The following is a 19,875-nucleotide window of genomic DNA, read 5'->3' as shown; positions in this document are numbered from 1 at the left end:
GGGTATTCCTTTCAAGGCCATGGGGTCTGTCCTGGTTTTGCAAAGGCATCCGGAAAGTCAGTGATGTGGATGAACCTTTCTCTGTCTCCTGCCCCAGTGCCAGCTCCAGGGCTCCTTCCAGCGGCAGAGCCAGGAACAGGGCCTCCTATAGAGCTAGAGGCGACCCCGGCTCTGTGTCAACTGTCACCTGCGGTGTCAGAGCCAGCCTCCCCTCTGTCAGCTGTTCCAGAACTGCAACCCGTGCTCCCATCTTCTGCATGTGTGCCGGGTGCTGAGCAGCAGTCAGCTGGACCACCCTTTTTGCTGGAAAGTTTCACTCAAGCAACAGCCACAGAGCCCACCGCGGCCCCAGAGGCTTCCTGCCACCGCTGGGTCACCCCAAAGAACCAGCTGGGTGAGGAGAAGCCCGACCTCCTGGACTTCCCTCCCAGGCTGGTGGCAGAGCAGCTCACGTATATGGATGCGGTGAGCAGCTGGGCTCTCAGGGTGGGCCAGGGGCACGCCTTCCTTCTGCTCTCACCTGCCCCACACCTGCCTTTCCCTGATGTGGACTCCTATGGTCTGGGACCAAATCTCAGCTCCACCACTTCCCAACCCTGTCAACCCATCAAGGCGCTTAGCCCCAAGCTTTCACTGTCCAGCTGCGGACTGTAGCGAGAGACCCTGATAAGCACTGATACGGAGGTACTAGGGAGAAGAAATGAGCCAGAATGGAGAGACCAATGGGCAGGCCCTGGTCCCGTGGGTGGAGGAGGGCAGCTCCCTGTGTTCAGTCAAGTCCATGGGTCACCCACTCATGTGACTTGGAGGACGAGTACCCTCAGCATTGATTAGGCATCTGATGTGTCCATGAGGACAGGGCAGACGGAAAAACGTGTGGTTGCAGCTCCCGTGTGAGAATGTGCATCTGAAAGGGGGGAAGGACCAGGGGGATGACCAGTTGGAGGGGAGGGGAAGAAGCCCCCTTGGGTTGGACCACCTTGCAGTGCCACCTGGAGCTGGGAGTTCCTGAGCATGATCAGGGTGCCAATGCCCTCCTTCCTTCCCTTGCTCTGTTTGCTCCTGGGTCATTGTGTACTGGGTTCCCTCAGGGAAAAACAATGGAATGAAATCCACAGTCTCGAACCAGGCTCAGGCCAGATTCTCAGCTCCCTGAGGTTCAGCTCTGACCTGTGACCCCTACGTAGGACATGAGTCTTGCATGGGAAATGGCTGGGTGAACCAAGGTCCGCCTGTTCTCTAGGAGCTGTTCAAGAAGCTGCTGCCCCATCAGTGCCTGGGCTCCGTCTGGTCCAAGCGCAACAAGCCTGGCAATGAGCACCTGGCACCCACAGTCCGGGCCACTGTCGCCCAGTTCAATGGTGTGGCCAAGTGTGTCATCACCACCTGCCTTGGCAACCCGAGCATGACAGCCCGGGACAGGGCCATGGTGGTGGAGCACTGGATCAAGGTGGCCAAGGTATGCAACGGGAAGCCCAGCCGAGGTGCTCTCCTGAGTCTCGGGCACTGCTCTTCCCTTGATCAGGTCTCAGGGTGGAAGGCCCTGGTCTTTGCCCTAGGGACTGTGCAGTCCCTAGGCTCTTCCGTCCAGGGGCATGCTGACCTTGCCTTGCATGGCCCCATGCTGGGATGCTCCGTTTCTGCCTGGCTCCTTCCTTGGAGTGAGGTAAAATCTTCCTCCTCCTCTGGGCCTCACGTGTGCCCTTCGGCAGGTCCCTGGACAGCGGCTTCCTCCAGCAGGAGCACTTTCCCCTGAGGGGGACTGAAGCTTGAGAGCCAATAAGGTGCCGGCTCCCCAAGTGACATCCCATTCTCTTCCCTCCCCAGGCCTGTCAAACCCTGAGGAACTACTCGTCCTTACATGCCATCCTCTCGGCTCTACAGAGTGTCTCCATTCACCGCCTCGAGAACACGTGGGGGAAGGTTTCCAGGTGAGTAGGCCTCTGTCCATGGAGGGACCAGGATGGACGAGGGAGCTCCCAGAGGCTTGTCCTCTTCCCCCTCAGGCAGCTTGGACCTTCTGGGAGGCAGCAAACCCCGACCACAGGACCTGGGCTGGTGGGTAGGTCTCTCAGCCTTCCTGGTGAGGAGGCCACCATGCCTCCCGCTTTAGAAATCAGTTTTGCCAAATGTCCCACACGGGGCTGAACTGCATTAAATCTCTTCACGTGTTTCCTTGACAGCCACTAAGCTCTCTGCCCATTTGAACCCCAAATTGACCCAAACAGCGTTTCTCAATGAATATGGGAAGGGAGGCCCAGGACGAGCCACATGAGAGCTCCCTCCCATGTCCTACAAAGACCTTAGTGCTCAGAGGATCCCAGAAGAAACCCTCAACCAGGCAGGTTGACACTCTGGGGTTCTCAAAGAAAAGGCACTCGCACTCAACCCTGCCACATTATTTGTCGATTGATCGTGCCTCCCTTGCCTCTCTTCAGGAAACCATTGAGGATCTTTCAAAAGCTGTGCAGCAAGGACAGCGCACAGGGCAGGAACCTGCTCATCAAGGTAGCCTGGAAGGTGCAGGTCTGGAAAGAGACGAGGGGTGGGAGGGAATAGGATCCTGAGTGGATGAAGTCGGGAATGGTCTGAAGCATTCCTTGGGGAGGGGAAGCCTTTGGCATGAATGTGGCGACAGCCTAGGTGCGGATGCCGTTGGCGGCGAGGGGGCAAGCAGGTGGTGTCCAAGCAGACTCCCTAGCCTACACACCCTCTCTCTCTGTGTTGACAGCTGGTCCAGGTGGGGGCCTCTACAAACCTGGAGAGCCCAGAGGACAGACCTGTGCTCAGTGATGGGGTTGGGCTGGGTTGAGGGCCACAACAATGATGAGAGTAATAGGACCCTGAGTCCTCAGGAGACCATGGGAGATAGGTGGAGTTGTCATGTTTCCCGATGAGAAAACAGGCTCGGGGAGGCCAGGCTGCAAGCTCAAGGTCACACATGGAGTGAATGTTGGAATGAGATTGTTCTGGAATCACTCACGGCCTGCTTCTGGATAATGGGGCCTCAGGATCAGTATGAGTTAGGTCAGATGTCTAGGTTCTGACGTCCAAGATGGTGGGGGCAAGTGGCCTGAGGGTATGATGGTCTCAAGGAACTTGTCCTTGGCCCTGCAGGAGCGACCATCCAATAGATTTGCCACCCTGGTGATGGCCCTCCGGGGAGCCCAGAAGAGGATGCAGAAGAAGGTGAGTGTGCCTGAGGCCCAGGGCCTCCAAAGTCAGAGGAGGAGGAGGGCTCCTCCCTGAGGGCTGGAAGCCTCCCAAAAAGGAAAGATCAGGAAGGGGGGGTCCTTCCCACTCCAGCTGCGGCTCCTGGGGCCACAGCTTCTACAATTCTTATTTCAAAAGGACCAGGAGGAGGGCCCAGAGTGGTCCATAGAGAATGGGTTTTGCGGGTGGGGAGGGACCGACCTAGTGCTCCATTCCCTGGCATTTTTGAAAAGCAGGCCCTGAAGGTGATGAGGAGGAGTCTGATGTTCTGGGAGGGGGAGGGGAAAGGGAACCCGTGGGGGGGAGGCTGCTAAGGGTCCTAGGCTGCTCGACGTGAGCCCCTGCGGTGGGCTAGGAGGCTGGAGCATTTTCAGTGGAGGGTCCCTGTGGACACCAGCGAGCAGGGACTCATCCCAACCCTCCCCCTCATGACACAGGGTGTCGTGCCTTTCCTTGGCACTTTTCTCACCGAGCTGGTGATGTTAGATACCGCCATGGAGGACTATCTGGAGGTGGGTGAGCCTGAGGATTGTGGGGGAGGGACCAGAATCCGGAGGTTTGGGAGCAGAACGCCCCTGTACTGAGCCCTGAGCTCTCAGGACTCGGCAAACCTCTCCTCATGACAGCCTCACGGCTACCCTGTGAGCCTGGGGGCTGTTGCCCATCTCAGGGATGAGCGAGGTGAGGCTGCAGTTAGGCCACGGCTCCCGGTGCCGAAGACTGGTGAAGCAGCAGAGCTTCCTGAAGGCAAAGCTGCATGAGGTCTGTCTGAGTGGACCTCAGCCTCCCCCGGTGAGTTTGCCCGTGGGGGGAGAATGAAGTCAGGACCCTCCACGTCAGCAAGCACCTCCGTAGCCGCAGCAGCCCCTTCCTGCCTGAGGCTTCGGCCTCCCCTACTGTCTTCCGAGAGGGTGGTGCTGCAGGGTCCCGACCTGTAGCCAGTCCATCTGCCCCATGTCCTCCTTTCTCTGGACCCCAGAGCCTGGCCTAGATCCCAGGCCCACTATCTGTGTATGCACGGCCCCCTCACGGGTCCTGGCCATGGTGCAGCATGAGAAGGGATGGGAATCAAGTGCTCCTAAGAACCAGGGGCCTCATTCTGATGGACTTTGTCTGCATTCCAGGGGAATGAGATCAACCACCAGAAAAGAAATAAGGTGAGCATATGTGGCGCTTCCCGCAGGGAAGGGTAGGGAGTGGGCCTCAGAGATGTCCCTGGGAAGAACATTGCTTGGCTCCATCCCCTCCACCTCACATTTCCTGGGATCCCTTGAGAAGAAAGCAGTGCAAGTCCCATCCCGTTAGGAGATGGGGACAGAGCATGGCATCCAGGAGGACTTCCCGGAGGAGGGGCTACTGATACTCACCTCTGAGAACAGGTGGAGACCGGATGAATCTGCAGGGAGGAGGATGGCCATGTGTGCCAGGACCTGGGATGGGTGCCCGGTCCCGATGCTCTACCCTCACCAGACCCTGCAGCTCCCCGCCCCCCCTCCCAGGCTCCCTATACATCCTGCGCTTCTCTCTCTGCTCAGGAATATCAAGTCATGACGGACATCATGCTGCTCCAGGTGGCTGCCGAGAATTACACCCTAGAGCCCGAGGATCCTTTTTGGGCCTGGTTCCAGGCTATGGAGCCGCTCAGCGAGGCTGAGAGGTGAGGCCCATCAGGAGCTGGGTCGGTGAGGTTCGGGGTGGACTCTTTCTGCTGGCCACTCCTGGGATCCTCCTTCCCTGGGCAGCCTCAGGCCTTGTTGCCGGGGCGCCAGACTCCAGCTGTGGGCAAACACTGGCAGGGACTCTTGAATGGAAGCTCCTGGGCAACTCACAGGTGTCCCTCTGTCCTTAGCTACACCCTGTCCTGCCAGCTGGAGCCCCGGTCCTAGCTGGTCAGCAGCACTCAAGAAGAAGAACTGGCCGCAGTCAACCTCAGGGCTGAGCAAGTGTCCAGTGGCCCTGCAGGGATTCCTCAGCAGCTGCATCCTTGCGCCCATTTACTCCACACCCCTTCCCCCCATCTATTTCCTTATGTAGGGGGCACCATTTAGTTGTTTTAAATAGTACCGTGATAGATTTGCATGTTAGGAGATTAAAGCCCTTGTTTTGTTTTAGAGCCCGGTGTGTGGTTTGGGTCTTTTACTTCCTACAGTAATGGAAAACTTGCACAGACTCTCATATTCGTTCCTGACCTAGGAAACCTTCCAGAGTCATCAGCTACTGTACGTGGGAGGAAGGAGAAGTGCCAGCCCTTCTCCCTAGCCACTGGAGGGCACCCCCAAATCCCCCTTACTCAGAGCACGCGTCCATTTCAGTCAGTGAATTTGGGCAAACAGCAGAGACAGCCCCTCAGAACTCCTGAGATTTAGAGGTTGCAGGGACTTTCCCAGGAATAGCAACAACCACTGAAAGTGGGGGTCTTTAAGACTTGTACGCCCCAGAGCGCCTTCCTGCCCCAGGACTGGGGTTGCCTTTCTCCGCTCTAAGGCCAGGAAGACTGTGTCCTGCTCCTTCCGTTGAGATGCTTTTTTGGTTTTGTGTTTGGTTTTGTATTGCCCCCGTATTTGGAACTTGTCATATTGTAGTTCAATCTCTGGAACTGCATCAGCACCTAGTGGGGAAAAACACGGAAGGAGATCAAATCCTGCGTGTGAAGGGGACAAAGCCAGAGGAAGATAATTTGCAGGTGGACTCAGGGCATTCAGGACTTTCCAGCCTCAGTCTCCCCGTTGGCCGTTTACCAAGTTTGGAATCTTTCTGGGATTCTTGTCAATGATCTCTGGATTCCCTTTCCTGCTTGCTATGTGTGATGGGAAAAGATGGGAGGGGTACCTTAAAGGACACACCTGAGCCTGGTTCCATGAGTATCTATGCTGACCTAGGAGCCAGGATTTCCAGCCTTCGTGCATCTCCTTATGCGGTTCTTCTGAAGCAGCAGTTCCCTCCAGGCCCCAGGCTCTGCGTCCGATCCATGGTAGCCACTGTTCCCTGGCTGGCATCTGGTGGATCAGGGATGGGTTCTCTCTTGCCAGGATAATGGGTCATATCCTTTTTTTTTGAAGTTTTTTTTAATTTATTTGACAAAGAGCAATAGTAAGAGATTGAACACAAGCAAGGGGAGTGTGAGAGGGAGAAGCAGGCCTGCAGCGGAGGAGCCTGATGTGGGACTCGATCCCAGGACTCCGGGACCACACCCTGAGCTGAAGGCAGATGCTTAATGACTGAGCCACCCAGGCGCCCCTCATTTTCATTTTCTTAATGACTAATGATGTTACACATCTTTTCATGCATATAGTTGCCATTTTAAAACCTTTTTTGGGAAAGTGGCTGTTCAGGTCTTTTGCCCTTAAAAAAAAACCAACTTGGGTTTTCTTAATATTGAGTTAGAAGAATTGTTTATATATTCTAGATGCAAGTCTTCTTCAGATATATGTTTTGCAAATATCTTCTCCCATTTTATGCATCATGGAGGATTTTTGAGAATCAAGAAGTTACGGCCTGGGGGGTAGATAGTACTCCCAGGCTGGTGTGTTTCATTCTAGAGTCTCTGATACTTTCGTAGCTGCTTCTGCTGCCAGACCTTCCTCCAATTCTCTCTCACCACAGTGACATGGAAACATCATGTCACCTCCACCTAAAAACTGCAGGTCAGCTCTGGCCTCCACTGCCCACCCTCCACCTCACTGGAAGCGATGGTGCTCACCTCCATACTTTTCTTCCTTGTTTGGTAACACATAGGAGCAATTTTTTCCTTGTATATCAGATTATCACATTATATGCCTTAAAAACATGCACTTTTGTCAGTTATAGCTCAATTTAAAAAATCGAGCATCATGTAGCGTTACTATTGCTGCATAACAAATGACCCCAAATCTTATCGTCCAAATAACCACCCTTTGTTATTGCTCGGAAGTCTACAGTTCTGCTGATAGAAGGCAAGCTCAGCTGATCTCAGGCGGGCTCGCTTGCACACCTGCAGTCATATGGAATCTCAGTCTCTCTGTAAGTGGTTCAACAGAATCCAGCCCCCATATTACCATTAGCCTGCTGTTTCTGTCTCTGTGGTTCCAGTTCATCTAACCGCATTGCTGTACTAACACGGCTTCCAGCAGCCTCTGGAATCCCTCTCATGTGCTGCTGGGCCCAGAGACGGCTTGTAGACCTCTAGGATTGTTTTGATTTGGTTCTCTGAGAAGCAGACCCTGAGAAAAACACTTAAGTATAAGTAGCTCATTTCAGGAAGTTGAGAAGTGGAGAAGGAAAGGAAGGTAGAGGGGCAGCCAATACAGTGTCTGTGTTAATGAAGAGGCTACCACTGAGAAACTGGGGCACAGTCCCACTGGGGATGTGCTTCCAGATTGTCCCATCTAAGGGACAAAGAATGGAACCTTTGTTGAGGTTGAGAATCATCTGGTGAGAGTTAACGTGAGCCTCTTTCCTCCTTAATCAGGGTTTTGACTCTGAGGCTTCTCCCTCAAGGCTTTACTGCAAAGGAGTTGCTGGCCGTGGAGGCTGGGTCTAGTCTTGTCAGCTAGGTTCCCATTTAACTATTTTAAGTCCACTATAAGTAGGTGATATTTACCTGGTGGGTAATCACAAAATGCAAATGGACTCAAAGGATACCAGAAGGAAGTCTGACCTGTTTTCCTTCGTGGCATAATCAGCTAAAGCCCCTCCCACCCCCTTCAGGGACCAAGGGGGCTGGATTTCTGGATTTAAGGCTGCTGGTGTGCCAGTAGTGCATTGGCTGCACCTGTTAGCGCTTTCCCGTGGGCAGCAGGATGGAATGCCCATCAGAAGCCAGCACTCCATCCTCTCGTGCATGCATCACCAAATAGAAATCTGCTTTTAATGAAGCAGCAGATATTTTTAGTGATTTATCAGGAAACGTTTTGTTACACGGGATGATGGAATACCGCAGAACATTCACGTAATCCCTGCGGCCTCATGATTTGAAAGTCTATGAAGGAATTTAAGCAGTTGGATGTAAGCAAGCTTAACAGTAGGAAGAGCACAAAATGGCCTAATTTATCAGAAGATATTGTGTTAAAACTTGCACAAGGTGGCTTCTGAGCTTGCTGTGCTCAAAAAATGAACAAGGGTTGTGACAAGTCCCTGCTTCAGATCCACTGATTCTCTCCCAGGCTCAGACTAAATGTTTCTAGGCCTGTGTATTTTTCTGCCTTTCAGATTTTCACCCTCTCACAAGACTGTGTTGGACCACCATTTTGGCTCTTGTCCCCTCCCCTGCCTATCACCAGCCACGCTTTCAATCTGTTGTAGAGATGGATACCACTATGAGTATCTTCTTGCTTTCCAGGCTGAATTAGCCCCACCAGTATCAACGTTCACACCCGGGTTAATTGATTAACACATTCATTTGTTTCAGGAAGTAGTGTTGAAAGTATCTGTGTGACCAACATTAGGGCGCTCAGCAAACACAAAGCCCCAATATTTACTTACACTCTCTTGATGTCAAACATTCCAGTTTGAAGGTGGGGGGGGGAACAATGTTCCAGTTTAAAGGCCATGAGGCCGGAGGGATTCTCTCTAAGTCAGGAAAGGGAAGGCCTCTTTGTTCTATTCTGGCCTTCAGTTGATTGCATGTGGCCCACCCACATGGGAGAGGGCAATCTGCTTCACTGTCTGCCAATTTAAATGTTAATCTCATTCAGAGACACCCTCCACAGACACAGCCAGAGCAATGTTTGACCAAAATATCAGGGCGCCCCATAACCTAATCAGGTTGACACATCAAATTAACCATCATATTATTCTTCGTTTCTTTCAGCAGCTCCAATTATGGATGTGCCTTAGTTTATTAAATCAGTCTCTGTTCATGGACAGTTGATTATTTTTAATCTTTTGTTATTGTGAGTAACTCTGCGATGAACAGCCTTGGGCACACATATTCATTTGTTTGCCACTGCATCGATGGTTCAGCTTCCCAGAGGTGGGATTTCTGGGTAAAAGGGAAAATGCATATGTAATTGCCCCTTCCTGGAGACTGTACCACTTTGCGTTCTACCAACAATGCCTGAAAGCCCTTGTTCCATGGGGAAACAGGGATCCATGTTTGGTCAAGGAGAACACCATCACTCTTGGCTATGGAGATTGCTTTAGGACCAAGCTGGCCAATGGGAGTGATCAATGGGAGTTTTTTGTGAAAGCATCAGGACACAGAAGCTGTCTCTCCCTGGGGATGGCTCAGCTAGGTGTTGTAAACCTCCAGTGTCTAGGGGCGACCACATAGAGAAAGCCTGGTCAAGAATGATACAAAGAAGTAGTGCCGAGAGACACAGAAAGGACAGTAAGATGGAATCCTGATGGAATAATAGAGCCCCTGGATCCAGCTGGACCTGAATCAGAGGCTATTCCTACACTTATTCAGTTATGAGACCAAAACTTCAGTTTTTAAAAGCCAAATACAATTTCACCTATATGTGGAATCTAACAAGTAAAACAAACAAGCAAAAGTGCAGAAACAGAACCATAAATAGAAACCAGTGGCTGCCAGAGGGGAGGGGGTTGGGGGATGGGCAAAACGAGTGAAGGAGAGTATAGGCTTCCAGTTATGGGATGAACAAGTCACAGGGATTAAAAGTACAGCATAGGGAATATAGTCAATGGTATTGTGATAGCATCGTATGGTGACAGATGGTAGCTACACTTGTGAGCATAGCATAATGTATAGACTCGTCCAATCACTATGTTATACACCTGAAACTAACATAAAGTGTATATCAACTCTACTTCCATTTTCAAAAAGTTGAAATGAATCCATTTTCCTAAAACCAAGAGAGTCCTAACAAATGCAGCATGCTGCACAAAACAGGATTTCTGCTTTCACAGTAATTTACAATTGAAATGAAGGCATAAAAATTGAGCTACCCTATGATCCAGCCATTGCACTACTGGTTATCTACCCCAAAGATACAGACGTAGTGAGGAGAAGGGCCATATGGACCCCAATGTTCATAGCAGCATTGTCCATGATAGCTAAATCGTGGAAGGAGCCGAGATGTCCTTCAACAGATGACTGCATTAAGAAGAGGTGGTCCATATATACAATGGAATATTACTCAGCTATCAGAAAGAACGATTTCTCAACATTTGCTGCAACATGGACGGCACTGGAGGAGATAATGCTAAGTGAAATAAGTCAAGCAGAGAAAGACAATTGTCACATGGTATCACTCATCTATGGAACATAAGAACTAGGAAGATCGGTAGGAGAAGAAAGGGATAAAGAAAGGGGGGTAATCAGAAGGGGGAATGAAGCATGAGAGACTATGGACTCTGAGAAACAAACTGAGGGCTACAGAGGGGAGGGGGGTGGGGGAATGGGATAGACTGGTGATGGGTAGTAAGAAGGGCACGTATTGCATGGTGCACTGGGTGTTATGCGCAACTAATGAATCATCGAACTTTGCATCAAAAACCAGGGATGTACTGTATGGTGACTAACATAATAAAAAATATTATTATAAAAAAATGAAATGAAGGCACGAAAAACAATGAGAACAACGCAAGACAGAGTATTATCAGGTGCTATACTTTCTGTTATAGACTGAGCGCCATTAGTCCTTCCGAAGTCAGAGGAAGGGCAGGCAGTGGGCCGTGAGGTGATAGGATTTGGGTGGGTGGGACTTCGAAGAGCTCCATAATCCTGTGCCTGCAATTTGAAATCTGATATGGTCTGAGAACCAAAGTTTTTGTAGTGTTGGGGCAAACTTGTGTTCAAGGTGGAGGTGAAGGAATTTTAAACTGTCAGCTTAGGGGCTATGGCCTCAGACCCTGCCAGGGGTGATAGATATGTCACTTTTGGTAGATGTACAGTTTTACACTTCCAACGTCTGAACTATTTAAATTCTGAAACACTTTTGGCCCTACAGAGTGCCTAAAAGACTGCTTCTGTGCTTCATGTCTCAGGGAAGTGAGGGGATGTGTTTTCTGAGGCCTCGATGTTGGGGTGGGTGACCCCAAGGGAACCCCAGAGGCATGACTTGACAGGCACCCATCCCATGGGCAGCAGGAAAAAGCTAGGATGCCTTAAGCACTTGAGATGTATAAACTCTCCAGTGTCTCCAGTTTATAAGTCTCTACTACCATCCCAGTGGGGCTGCTGCGTAAAACTAGTCAGACTGTGACCTGCACGAAGTTGCTTTATCAAGGGAGGGGGCGGGATAACATCCAGGCTGGGCCCCCCTTCACTGGCCACGTGGGCGCTCTGGCGCCGGCCGCCCACTCAGCACTGTTGGGTGATGTGATGGTGGTGGCGACAGTGAGGCAGAGGGAGCATTATTAGGCCTTGTGCTTACTATTGACCAGTTAGTGTCCTCTCCCTGACCACTGCCCATTGGCACATGGGCCTGAGCTATCCCTGGCCTTCCTCTCTGCAGTCTTGGAATGGCCTAACAGGCTGCCCCCCAAGCCATGGGCTCCTCTAGGACAAGGACCATTGTCCTCCTCATGTCTGTATTTCCCAAGTGCCTGACATGCTTAGCACAGAAAGGGGTGAGTGAACTACGTCCGTTGAATGGTGACTGTCCATTGCTAGGGTGACCCGAAGGTCAGAGATTCCCTTAAACCACAGCTCCCTTTTGTACATTTCCCCACAGAGACTCCCAAGGAAGGGGCTGCACCCACACGGCCGTGGGTGATCCACAGCCTCTTCTCACCGAGGGCATCCACGCCTCAGCCTGGGTCAGCTCTGTGATCTGTGGGCTGTTCAGACCTTAGGGGCCAAGAGGTGTCTGACTCCTTTGTCAGCTGCAGGGACAGGAATGAAATCCAGCAGGATCTCCCAGGAGCTACACAATCTGTGGTTTCTTCAGTGGGTGTGATGAGAAGCATCCAGGACGCCATCAGACTGGCTCAGGGGCAGGGACATGGTCTCTGCGGGCCCTGACCTGGAGCCTCCCACCATTGAGAGCAGCTCCTCTCGTTTAGGAGCAGAGTTTGGGGGATCCCAGAGTCTTCCCTTAGGAAGAGTCCAGGCTAGGTACCTTAGCCCCTTATCCTAAACCCAAGTTGCTGTGCCTGAGTGGTGAGCTGGCCCACTGAGCTGGAGTTTCTCTTCTGTGCAGTGTTTTGTCCTGATTCTCTGTTCCTCTCCTCTCAGCCATGCGGGTCTTCTTGGCTTTTTGCTGTGGGGTCACTTCCTGAGGTGAGATAGGGACTGTAGACCAGGATGTGCCTTAGGCTGGCCCACTTTCCTTCTTCTTCTTCTGGAGCCCAGTAGCTGGTGGGTGGGTCAGAACCCTGTGAGAGGGCCTGGGTCGTGAGGTTTGATGAAATGGGTGGAAATACTTCTGTGATGAGAAGATTGAGGAGAAATGAGCCCTGTGGAAAGTGAATGTGGCGGGCAGGAAAGAATGGGGATTTAGACAGGGCCCTGAGAGGACCTCCCCATGCAGGGCTCTGGCTACTGGCCCTCCCTGAGACCCACTGCTGCATTTGGCAAGGGGGCAAGGGTGGCCATCTGGGCAGGACTGGCAGGGCAGGTGTGGGAGCAGCAGGAGCCACACCCTGAACCAGGCAGGCAGGGCCTCGCCATCTGGCCATAGGAAGAACTCCTTCACGGTGCTGGGCCCTGTCTGGCCTCCAGGCCACACTTTGGGCAGAGGGGTGAGAGAACGGAGCCTTCCTTTCTTTGCTCCCTTTTCTCAGATCTTCAACAGGAAACACCTGATCTAATTAGGAAAGAGGGACGGGGAAGGGGCCCTAATTGGATGAAGCTTTGAGCTGCCTGTGACCATCTGCACAGTGTGTCCTTTGCCTCTATCCTGCCAAGATGTGTGTGCGCGCATGTGTGTGTGTGTGTGTGTGTGTGTGTGTGTGTGTGTGTGTGTGTGTGTGTGTGACAGAGAGGCAGAGAAAGAGATGATGTGAACAATAAGACAGGCACCCTGGATGCACTGAAACTAGGGCTCTTGTTCTTAGCTCATGGAGAGGCTTCTGGGGTTCATGAAGCTCCAGAAATTGTGTGCAAATATTTGGGTGCATGAGCATTTTTCTGGGAAAAGACTCAGAGCTCCCAGATTCTCACAGGGGTTCACAGGGCCCAAAATATCAAGAATTTTAAAAAATAGATACACCTCATACATGGCGTCCACGTGGACTTGGATCCTCCAGGCCCAAATTTGGAAACAAGTGAAAGACAGGTAGAAAGAGGAAAGGGAAGGAAACGTTGAGGGTGTCTGAAGTCAAACAAGACATCTCTGCCTCAGGGTCAGGAGGGCGAGTAGGGGCTGCTGCTGCAGGATCGTGCCAGGATTTCTATAGCATTAAGTGACACTGGCCTGGGTGCTCAAAGGGACCCACCACCTAGAAGACCTGGTCCTTGCCTTTTTTGAGTTTGTTGTTCTTGCTTTTTCTTCTTATAACTTCCACTGAGTCTGGAGTTCTGATCTGTTTATTTTGCACATGTCCTCCGAGGGAGGCAGAGGGAGGAAAAGAGAAGGGTCCCGGACCTTTGCAGACTGGTTAGATCTCTTAACCCTTTGGGGCCTGGGCTGGCCATCTTTGCTGCCATTGGTGCTTTGCTGGGGTTGGGGGGCTACTGCTGAGGCCTGCGCTACCAGGGGATTTTATGGCAGGCCCGTCCACTCCTCCCACTGCTGCCTCCTCATGCTGTGGCACTCTTTCGGGAAGGCATTTGCAGCTTGTTGGCTTGGTCAGTGACTCAGTGACACCTCAGTCAGCCCTGGAACTCCACCTGTTGGAAGCTGGGAACGGCTAGGGCGCTGGGGAACATGGGTGGGAGCAGCTGGCTGGGGCCTGGGGCTTGGAAGGGTAGCTGTTGCCCCCTCCAGCTTGCCTTCCCCGCAGAACCAGCGGGACGCTAGTCATGCGAGAGCAGAGGGGGAGCCCAGTCCCTGCATGCAGCGAGCCTGCGTTTCCTCCAGAGTCTGGGGCGCAGCCCCGGGGCTTCACAGCACCTCAAGGTACCTCACTCTTTTGGAGTTTGCTTTGTGGCTGTCACTGTGAGCTCCTGGAGGACCCAGAAATTTGGTCTTTTCATCTTTAATGATATAATGGCAGCAATTACCTAATACCTACCGTGTGCCTGGTACCATTTTGAAGCAGCCAATATGTTTTAGCCCAGTAGCTTCTGACAACCCTATGAGGAAGATTCTGTTATTATCCCCAGGTGATATAGGGAGACTGAAGCACAGGAGTGTTGGATCACATGGTTTCACAGCTAGCCAGTAGGAGAGCTGAGGTTCACAGCCAGGTAGCCTGATGGCAGACTGGCTGCCGACACCATGCCATGGGACCATGGCACCTTCGGGGAGCCCTGCAGACAGGAGATGGGAAGTGTTCACCGAGCACGGGAAGGAGACTCAGAGAAGGAATGAAGAGTGCATCCCGTGCTGAGTTCACCATTTCCTGAACCTGAAGGCCAGCACTAGCCACCCAGTCCTGAGGTGGCCCCAGACACACCTTAAAAGGGTTGTTGACGTCCATTGTGTGTCTGTGATGTTCGAATGTCTTACAAGCATGACATTCCTTCGTACTTAGAAAAAGATGATAACAAATTTGTTTCACGTGAAGGAGTTTCCATGGCAGATAAAATTGGGAAGGGTGTTGCAGGAAGTGGGAACAGAGGGTGCAAAAAGTTTGATCTTGGGGAAGGTAAATAGTATACCATTTCCAAAACTGACAGACTTTCAGCAGAGAAAGGATTTCACGGTTAAATACTTTGGAGAAATGCCGAGTTAAACAAAATTAGACAGCTCTCTTTGCTACACGATTGCTCAGAGCCTTTAACATGCTGAAGTGTATTTTAAATCTACGAGTAGAGGAGAGAAGATGCTACATTTCCCACGTTGTCTGGAAAATCTGCAGCAAGGCACTGAGAGTCAGGAGACCTGGGTCGCAGTCTTGTCTCTACTGATGCCGTCTGTGTACCCTGTCGAGCACCTAAACTCTGGGCTTTAGTGTCTGAATGGAAGAGATCAGCAGCAGGGCTAACATCTATCGAGCACTGACTCCATTCTAGCCTCCAAACTAAGGACTTTTACACTCACTGTCCTCTTCCCAATCCTATGAGATATTCTACAGGAGAAAAACCAGAGGCTTCCAGATGTCAACTGAAGACATGGAGGAAAGGGGGAGGGGTAGACTTTGGGGACCTTGCAGAGCCCAAATCCTGTGGCATGTGCCCCCTCCTAGCTCCCCTTGGACTGGCAAGCCCCATGGGTGGGGTCAGGAACTCCTAGCAGGGTCCAGCTGCAGAGCGGAAGGTCACGCCAGATGGTGGGCCTGCCAGCTATCTCAGGAGAGGCTGAGGCAGGAAGGAGAGCCAAGCAGGACAGCGGCTCTGGGAGGGGCACTGCCCAATTGGAACAGGCACAAGAGCCTGGTCTGGAGCCTGCTAGACGGCAGGAGGGAGGGGATCTGGTTGGCAGGAGGCGTGGGGACAAGGGGACCTCTGAGCAGCAGCTACTTGCCTACTAGTTTGGAAGTATTTCAGCCTTTCAGTAGCATTCTGTCTACCAGAGGGTTTGCCTAAATATTAGCTCTGGTTTTAGGGGCCTTTCCTGCCAGTTCTTCCTTTTTGCTCTTGAACCAGAGGCTTTGCTCCCCATTCAAATGTTGGTTCTCCTGACAGCCTGCTCCCACAGCAGCTCCTGGTCTGTCAGAGTGGTCAGAGTGGGGGCGAATGGGGATCTGACAGTCTGTGTCACTCCAGAAGATAGAGTCTGAGGAGAGGGAGACCTTTGGAGCATCGAGTAAATGTGCACTGAGCGCCTACCCTGTGCCAGGCCCTGTGACGGATGTGGTATACCACAGTGAGTACAGCGGTCAGGTAAAGGTCCCATCAACAAAATAAGTCAGGGTAGAGCAAAGGTGTCAGAAGCCTGCAGAAGCAGCTTTCCCCCACAGAGCAGTTTCACCTCCTCACGTGACCTGGAAACCACTGGGAAGGCAGCCCTGGCCTCTGACAGGGATCCTATGTGCCCAGGGTGGGTGCCCTTCTTGCCAACCTTCCAGCAGGTGTTTCTGCTTCTGCTCCGGATTCCCGGCCCCGTGGGTGGCTCCTCTGGGTGACCCGCCTAGGGCGGGGGGCTAGGGTTTCCTGGAGCAGGGTGTGGAGTCAGGGATGGAACAGAGGAGCCATTGAGCTGCCCACAGAGCTGCTGCCTGGTTGCCTACAGGCACCGTGGGCTAGCCCCAGGGAGGCCCGTGCTGGGCCTGGGAGGGGTCACAGCTCAAGTCCAGCCCAGGACTCCAGTGGGAAGGGCACTGGCTTGGTCAGGGAAGGGCTGGGGGAGGGGGGGCTCTGTAGAGTTGGGGGGACTGGGGCTTGGGCCAGGCACTTCTCACTGAGCAGCTTCCCGGGACTCAGTGCCCCCCATCCCTGTGACCCCTCCCAGGCCCAGCACAGGCGGCGGGGGGCTCAAAAAACATGCAGGAGGGGCGCCTGGGTGGCATAGCGGTTAAGCGTCTGCCTTCGGCTCAGGGCGTGATCCCGGCGTTATGGGATCGAGCCCCACGTCAGGCTCCTCCGCTATGAGCCTGCTTCTTCCTCTCCCACTCCCCCTGCTTGTGTTCCCTCTCTCGCTGGCTGTCTCTATCTCTGTCGAATAAATAAATAAAATCTTTAAAAAAAAAAAAACATGCAGGAGGAGTCTCTGTGGTGGGCAGGCAATCAGTCCCCATAGCCTCCCTGCTCAATTGGCTCCCACAATCCTGATCTGGCCCAGACCCAAAGCCTCCACCAAGGATGGAGAAGAGGCAGGAGTGACCCCTCCTCATGCCGCAGGCCCCGGAGCCACCTCCTGTCAATGCCTGTCAACTCAGTGTGCGGTGCTTCCCCCGAGGTGCTGGCAGCCCTGGGTGGGCTGGGCTCTGTCTCCACCTCAGCCTCCCCCCTTCGAGAAGCCTGTGCCCAGCTTGGAGAAAAGCTCTATTGTCCTCAGCTGCACCCCGCCCTGAGCACCTTGAGCTCTTCCTCAGGGCGTGTGGCTTAGAGTTCGCTCTGCCTTGACTGGAGCAGGGACGGAGGGTTGGTCATGAACCACTTGTGAGGGAGAAAGGGGCAGTGTGGGATGTGGAGGGTCAAGGCTACGCCTTTCCCGTTCTTGTCCTCCAGGAACCAGGGGATTTCAGCAGAGCCCAAACCCTGGCTTTCTTCAGGGCTGTCCTAAGGTGGTCTCTCTCCCAGAACGGCCAAGATCCCCACTGGGGGCAGGTTGGCAGCATAATATTGCACAAAGGACACAAGTTCCAATTGGGTTCCTCCACTTCCGTGGAACGGTCTTGGGCACGTTGTTCCCTACCTGCCCTGAGCCTCCGTTTCCTTAAAATGAATATAATAATACACATATGACATGCTGATGAATGTTCTCAGGATAAACCAGCAGAACTGTGCCATAAAGTGAGTAGTTGGCTTTTCTTTTCTCGCTGGTCCGCAAATTTTTCTTTGTTCAGCATCTGGGATTGAACTTGTGGGCATGGACCGAGTTAATCTCTGAGCTGCCTGCTATTCCCTACTTGTTCTTTGAATTCCTCCAACACCTTTGTAACTGGCTCTCTGAATTAATTCCTTCTGTTGAACCATCTGGTGTTAAACACCTCTATTGCCCTGCCTAGACCCGGACTGAGGCAGGCCTTAATGCTCGGAGCTTCATCCTGGCCATTTAACCTACGGGATGGCCCAGAGGCACAAAAGTGACAGAAAAGGTAGATCTGCCACTCTGCTGGCAGCCTAGTAGGGGACTCTGCAGAGGAAGACCCAGAGCTTGTCCCCATCCAAGCTCAGAGCCTGCCCTTGGATACCTCGGGCTCTGGGTCTAAGACATTCTCTCCAGGACTCGCTCCCATGGACAAAGCACCTGGGGAGAAGCAGAGCTGTCTCTCAGATGTCTGAAGCCTGCTCTCCTCACTGTCTTCCCACAGTTGGCAATCCTCGAAGACTACGCGGACCCATTTGATGTTCAGGAGACTGGCGAAGGCCCAGCAGGAGCTTCAGGAGCCCCAGAGAAGGTCCCTGAAAATGATGGCTACATGGAGCCCTATGAGGCCCAAAAGATGATGGCTGGTGCGTGATGGAGTCAGGCTAGGGGAATGCTCTCTGAAGCCTGGGTATTTGCACAACAGGCTCTGGGACCCACAAGACTAAGAGTGGTTCCATGATCCCTTTACTGGGTCCTTGGAGACCATGGGTCCACCGTGGACCCCCTTGGGTCCTTGGCCACTGCCTTCAAGAGAGTCGTCTTGGAGAAGGAGCGATGACCTGTGGTGCCTGAGATGTGAGGTGGTAGAGAAGGCCACCAAAGGTCAGGCAGATAGAGTGAGGACAGTCAGGAAGGGCAGGACAGTGGTTGGACCGGGAGTCATGGAACCCAAAAAGAGAATCACTAACTTTAGGGAAGGTGGTGAACTTGAGATGATGTGATGTCAGAGTGAAACATCTTTATGGCAATTGGAACCACATGGCTTGAGAAGGGCAAGCCTGTCAAGGAGCGGGGGCAGACAGCAACGAATAAGACCTGGTCTTGGGGAGCAGAGCAGAGGTCAAGAGAGGATCCAGGGAAAGAGTGAATGGGGGTGATCCGAGAGGAGGACAGGGGTGAGTCAGTCCAAGGCAGGATGAAAGGAAGGTTTGCTCAGGGGTAGTTTTAGTGTTGGGCATACTGAGGAGCCAAGATGAGAGGGGCCACAGGGGCAGTGAAGGGCCTCAAAGGCTGGAACGAGGCATTTGGACTTGCTCCAGAAGAGGAGGGAAACTAATATGAATTCTCAAACAAGACAGAAACAGGATAAATATGGCATTTTAAGGGGATTATTGAGGCTGCGGTGTACAGAACAGACCAGAAGAACTGGGCATCAGAAAGATGAGTTAGCAGTTGTGGAAATTGCTGAGGCTTTAAGGGAGCAATAATTAACATGGCTTTCTTCCCCTCCTGAGCTTGGAGATCATTGAGAAGTCAAATCAAGGTAACAGACTGATGAAGACAAGAATGTCAGTTTTATTACTGATAAAATAGATTGGAGAACATGACTTAGCTGTGTCTCCCACAATGGGCTGCTTAATACTTCACAGAGTTAAACTTGCCCACTCGGGCTTGGGCCATGAGGCACAGCTGTAAGCCCTCTCACGGGGGCCAGGAGAAGAAAGAGCCAGAAGGCAGAGCTGAGAAAGAGAGCGAGCATCTACGGGTGATCAGATAAGCTGCTCTCCCTCCTTGGGAGAGGGGTGGGGGCCAGAGAGCGGTCAGGAGTGTTCTTCCACGGAGCTCGTGGAAACGTGAGCCGGGAGAGTGGAGGTTCACCCTAGTAGTAATCTAGACGTGGAGAGACGAGGGTAAGAGTCATCGGGTACTGGTGGTGAACAGGTGGAATTTAGACGCTGAACGGGGGCCAGGACCGACGAGAGCAGTGTAGTGGACGGAGAAGGAGAAAGTGGGAGGGAGACTGCCCTATTTAGATCAGAGGGGTGTGTACCCCTTGGAGGCCCATGAATGCCCTGGAATTGTATATGGAAATTTGCACATTTTTCTGGGGAGTAGCCCCATAGCTTTTATTTGATTTTCACTGGGGTCAACGATCCCAAAAAGGGAATCACAGAACTGACTAGAAGAACTTCTGGGGAAAGTGGCAAGTTTGAAACATTAAAGTGAAAGATCTTGAAGGTAACCGGAAGTGTATAGG

The 19,875-nt window shown here is 52.4% G+C and overlaps 1 protein-coding gene across 1 annotated transcript in view; it reads left to right on the top strand.

Annotated features, from left to right (window-relative positions):
• LOC125281940 (ral guanine nucleotide dissociation stimulator-like) overlaps positions 1 to 19,875 on the top strand; it is a 50,020-nt gene that overhangs the window by 21,931 nt on the left and 8,214 nt on the right. The window contains exons 10-16 of the mRNA XM_057312877.1: positions 98 to 465; positions 1,244 to 1,459; positions 1,828 to 1,931; positions 2,439 to 2,508; positions 3,118 to 4,370; positions 4,749 to 4,870; positions 18,121 to 18,262. Coding sequence (XP_057168860.1) covers positions 98 to 465; positions 1,244 to 1,459; positions 1,828 to 1,931; positions 2,439 to 2,508; positions 3,118 to 3,249 — 890 coding nt within the window. The 3' untranslated portion in view covers positions 3,250 to 4,370; positions 4,749 to 4,870; positions 18,121 to 18,262. The remainder of the gene's footprint in view (positions 1 to 97; positions 466 to 1,243; positions 1,460 to 1,827; positions 1,932 to 2,438; positions 2,509 to 3,117; positions 4,371 to 4,748; positions 4,871 to 18,120; positions 18,263 to 19,875) is intronic.

This window comes from Ursus arctos, unplaced genomic scaffold (assembly GCF_023065955.2).
Source record: "Ursus arctos isolate Adak ecotype North America unplaced genomic scaffold, UrsArc2.0 scaffold_16, whole genome shotgun sequence".
Taxonomy (NCBI): Eukaryota; Metazoa; Chordata; class Mammalia; order Carnivora; family Ursidae; genus Ursus; species Ursus arctos.
The sequence above is the reverse complement of the archived record's forward strand: the minus strand, read 5'-3'. Positions and strand labels throughout refer to the sequence as shown.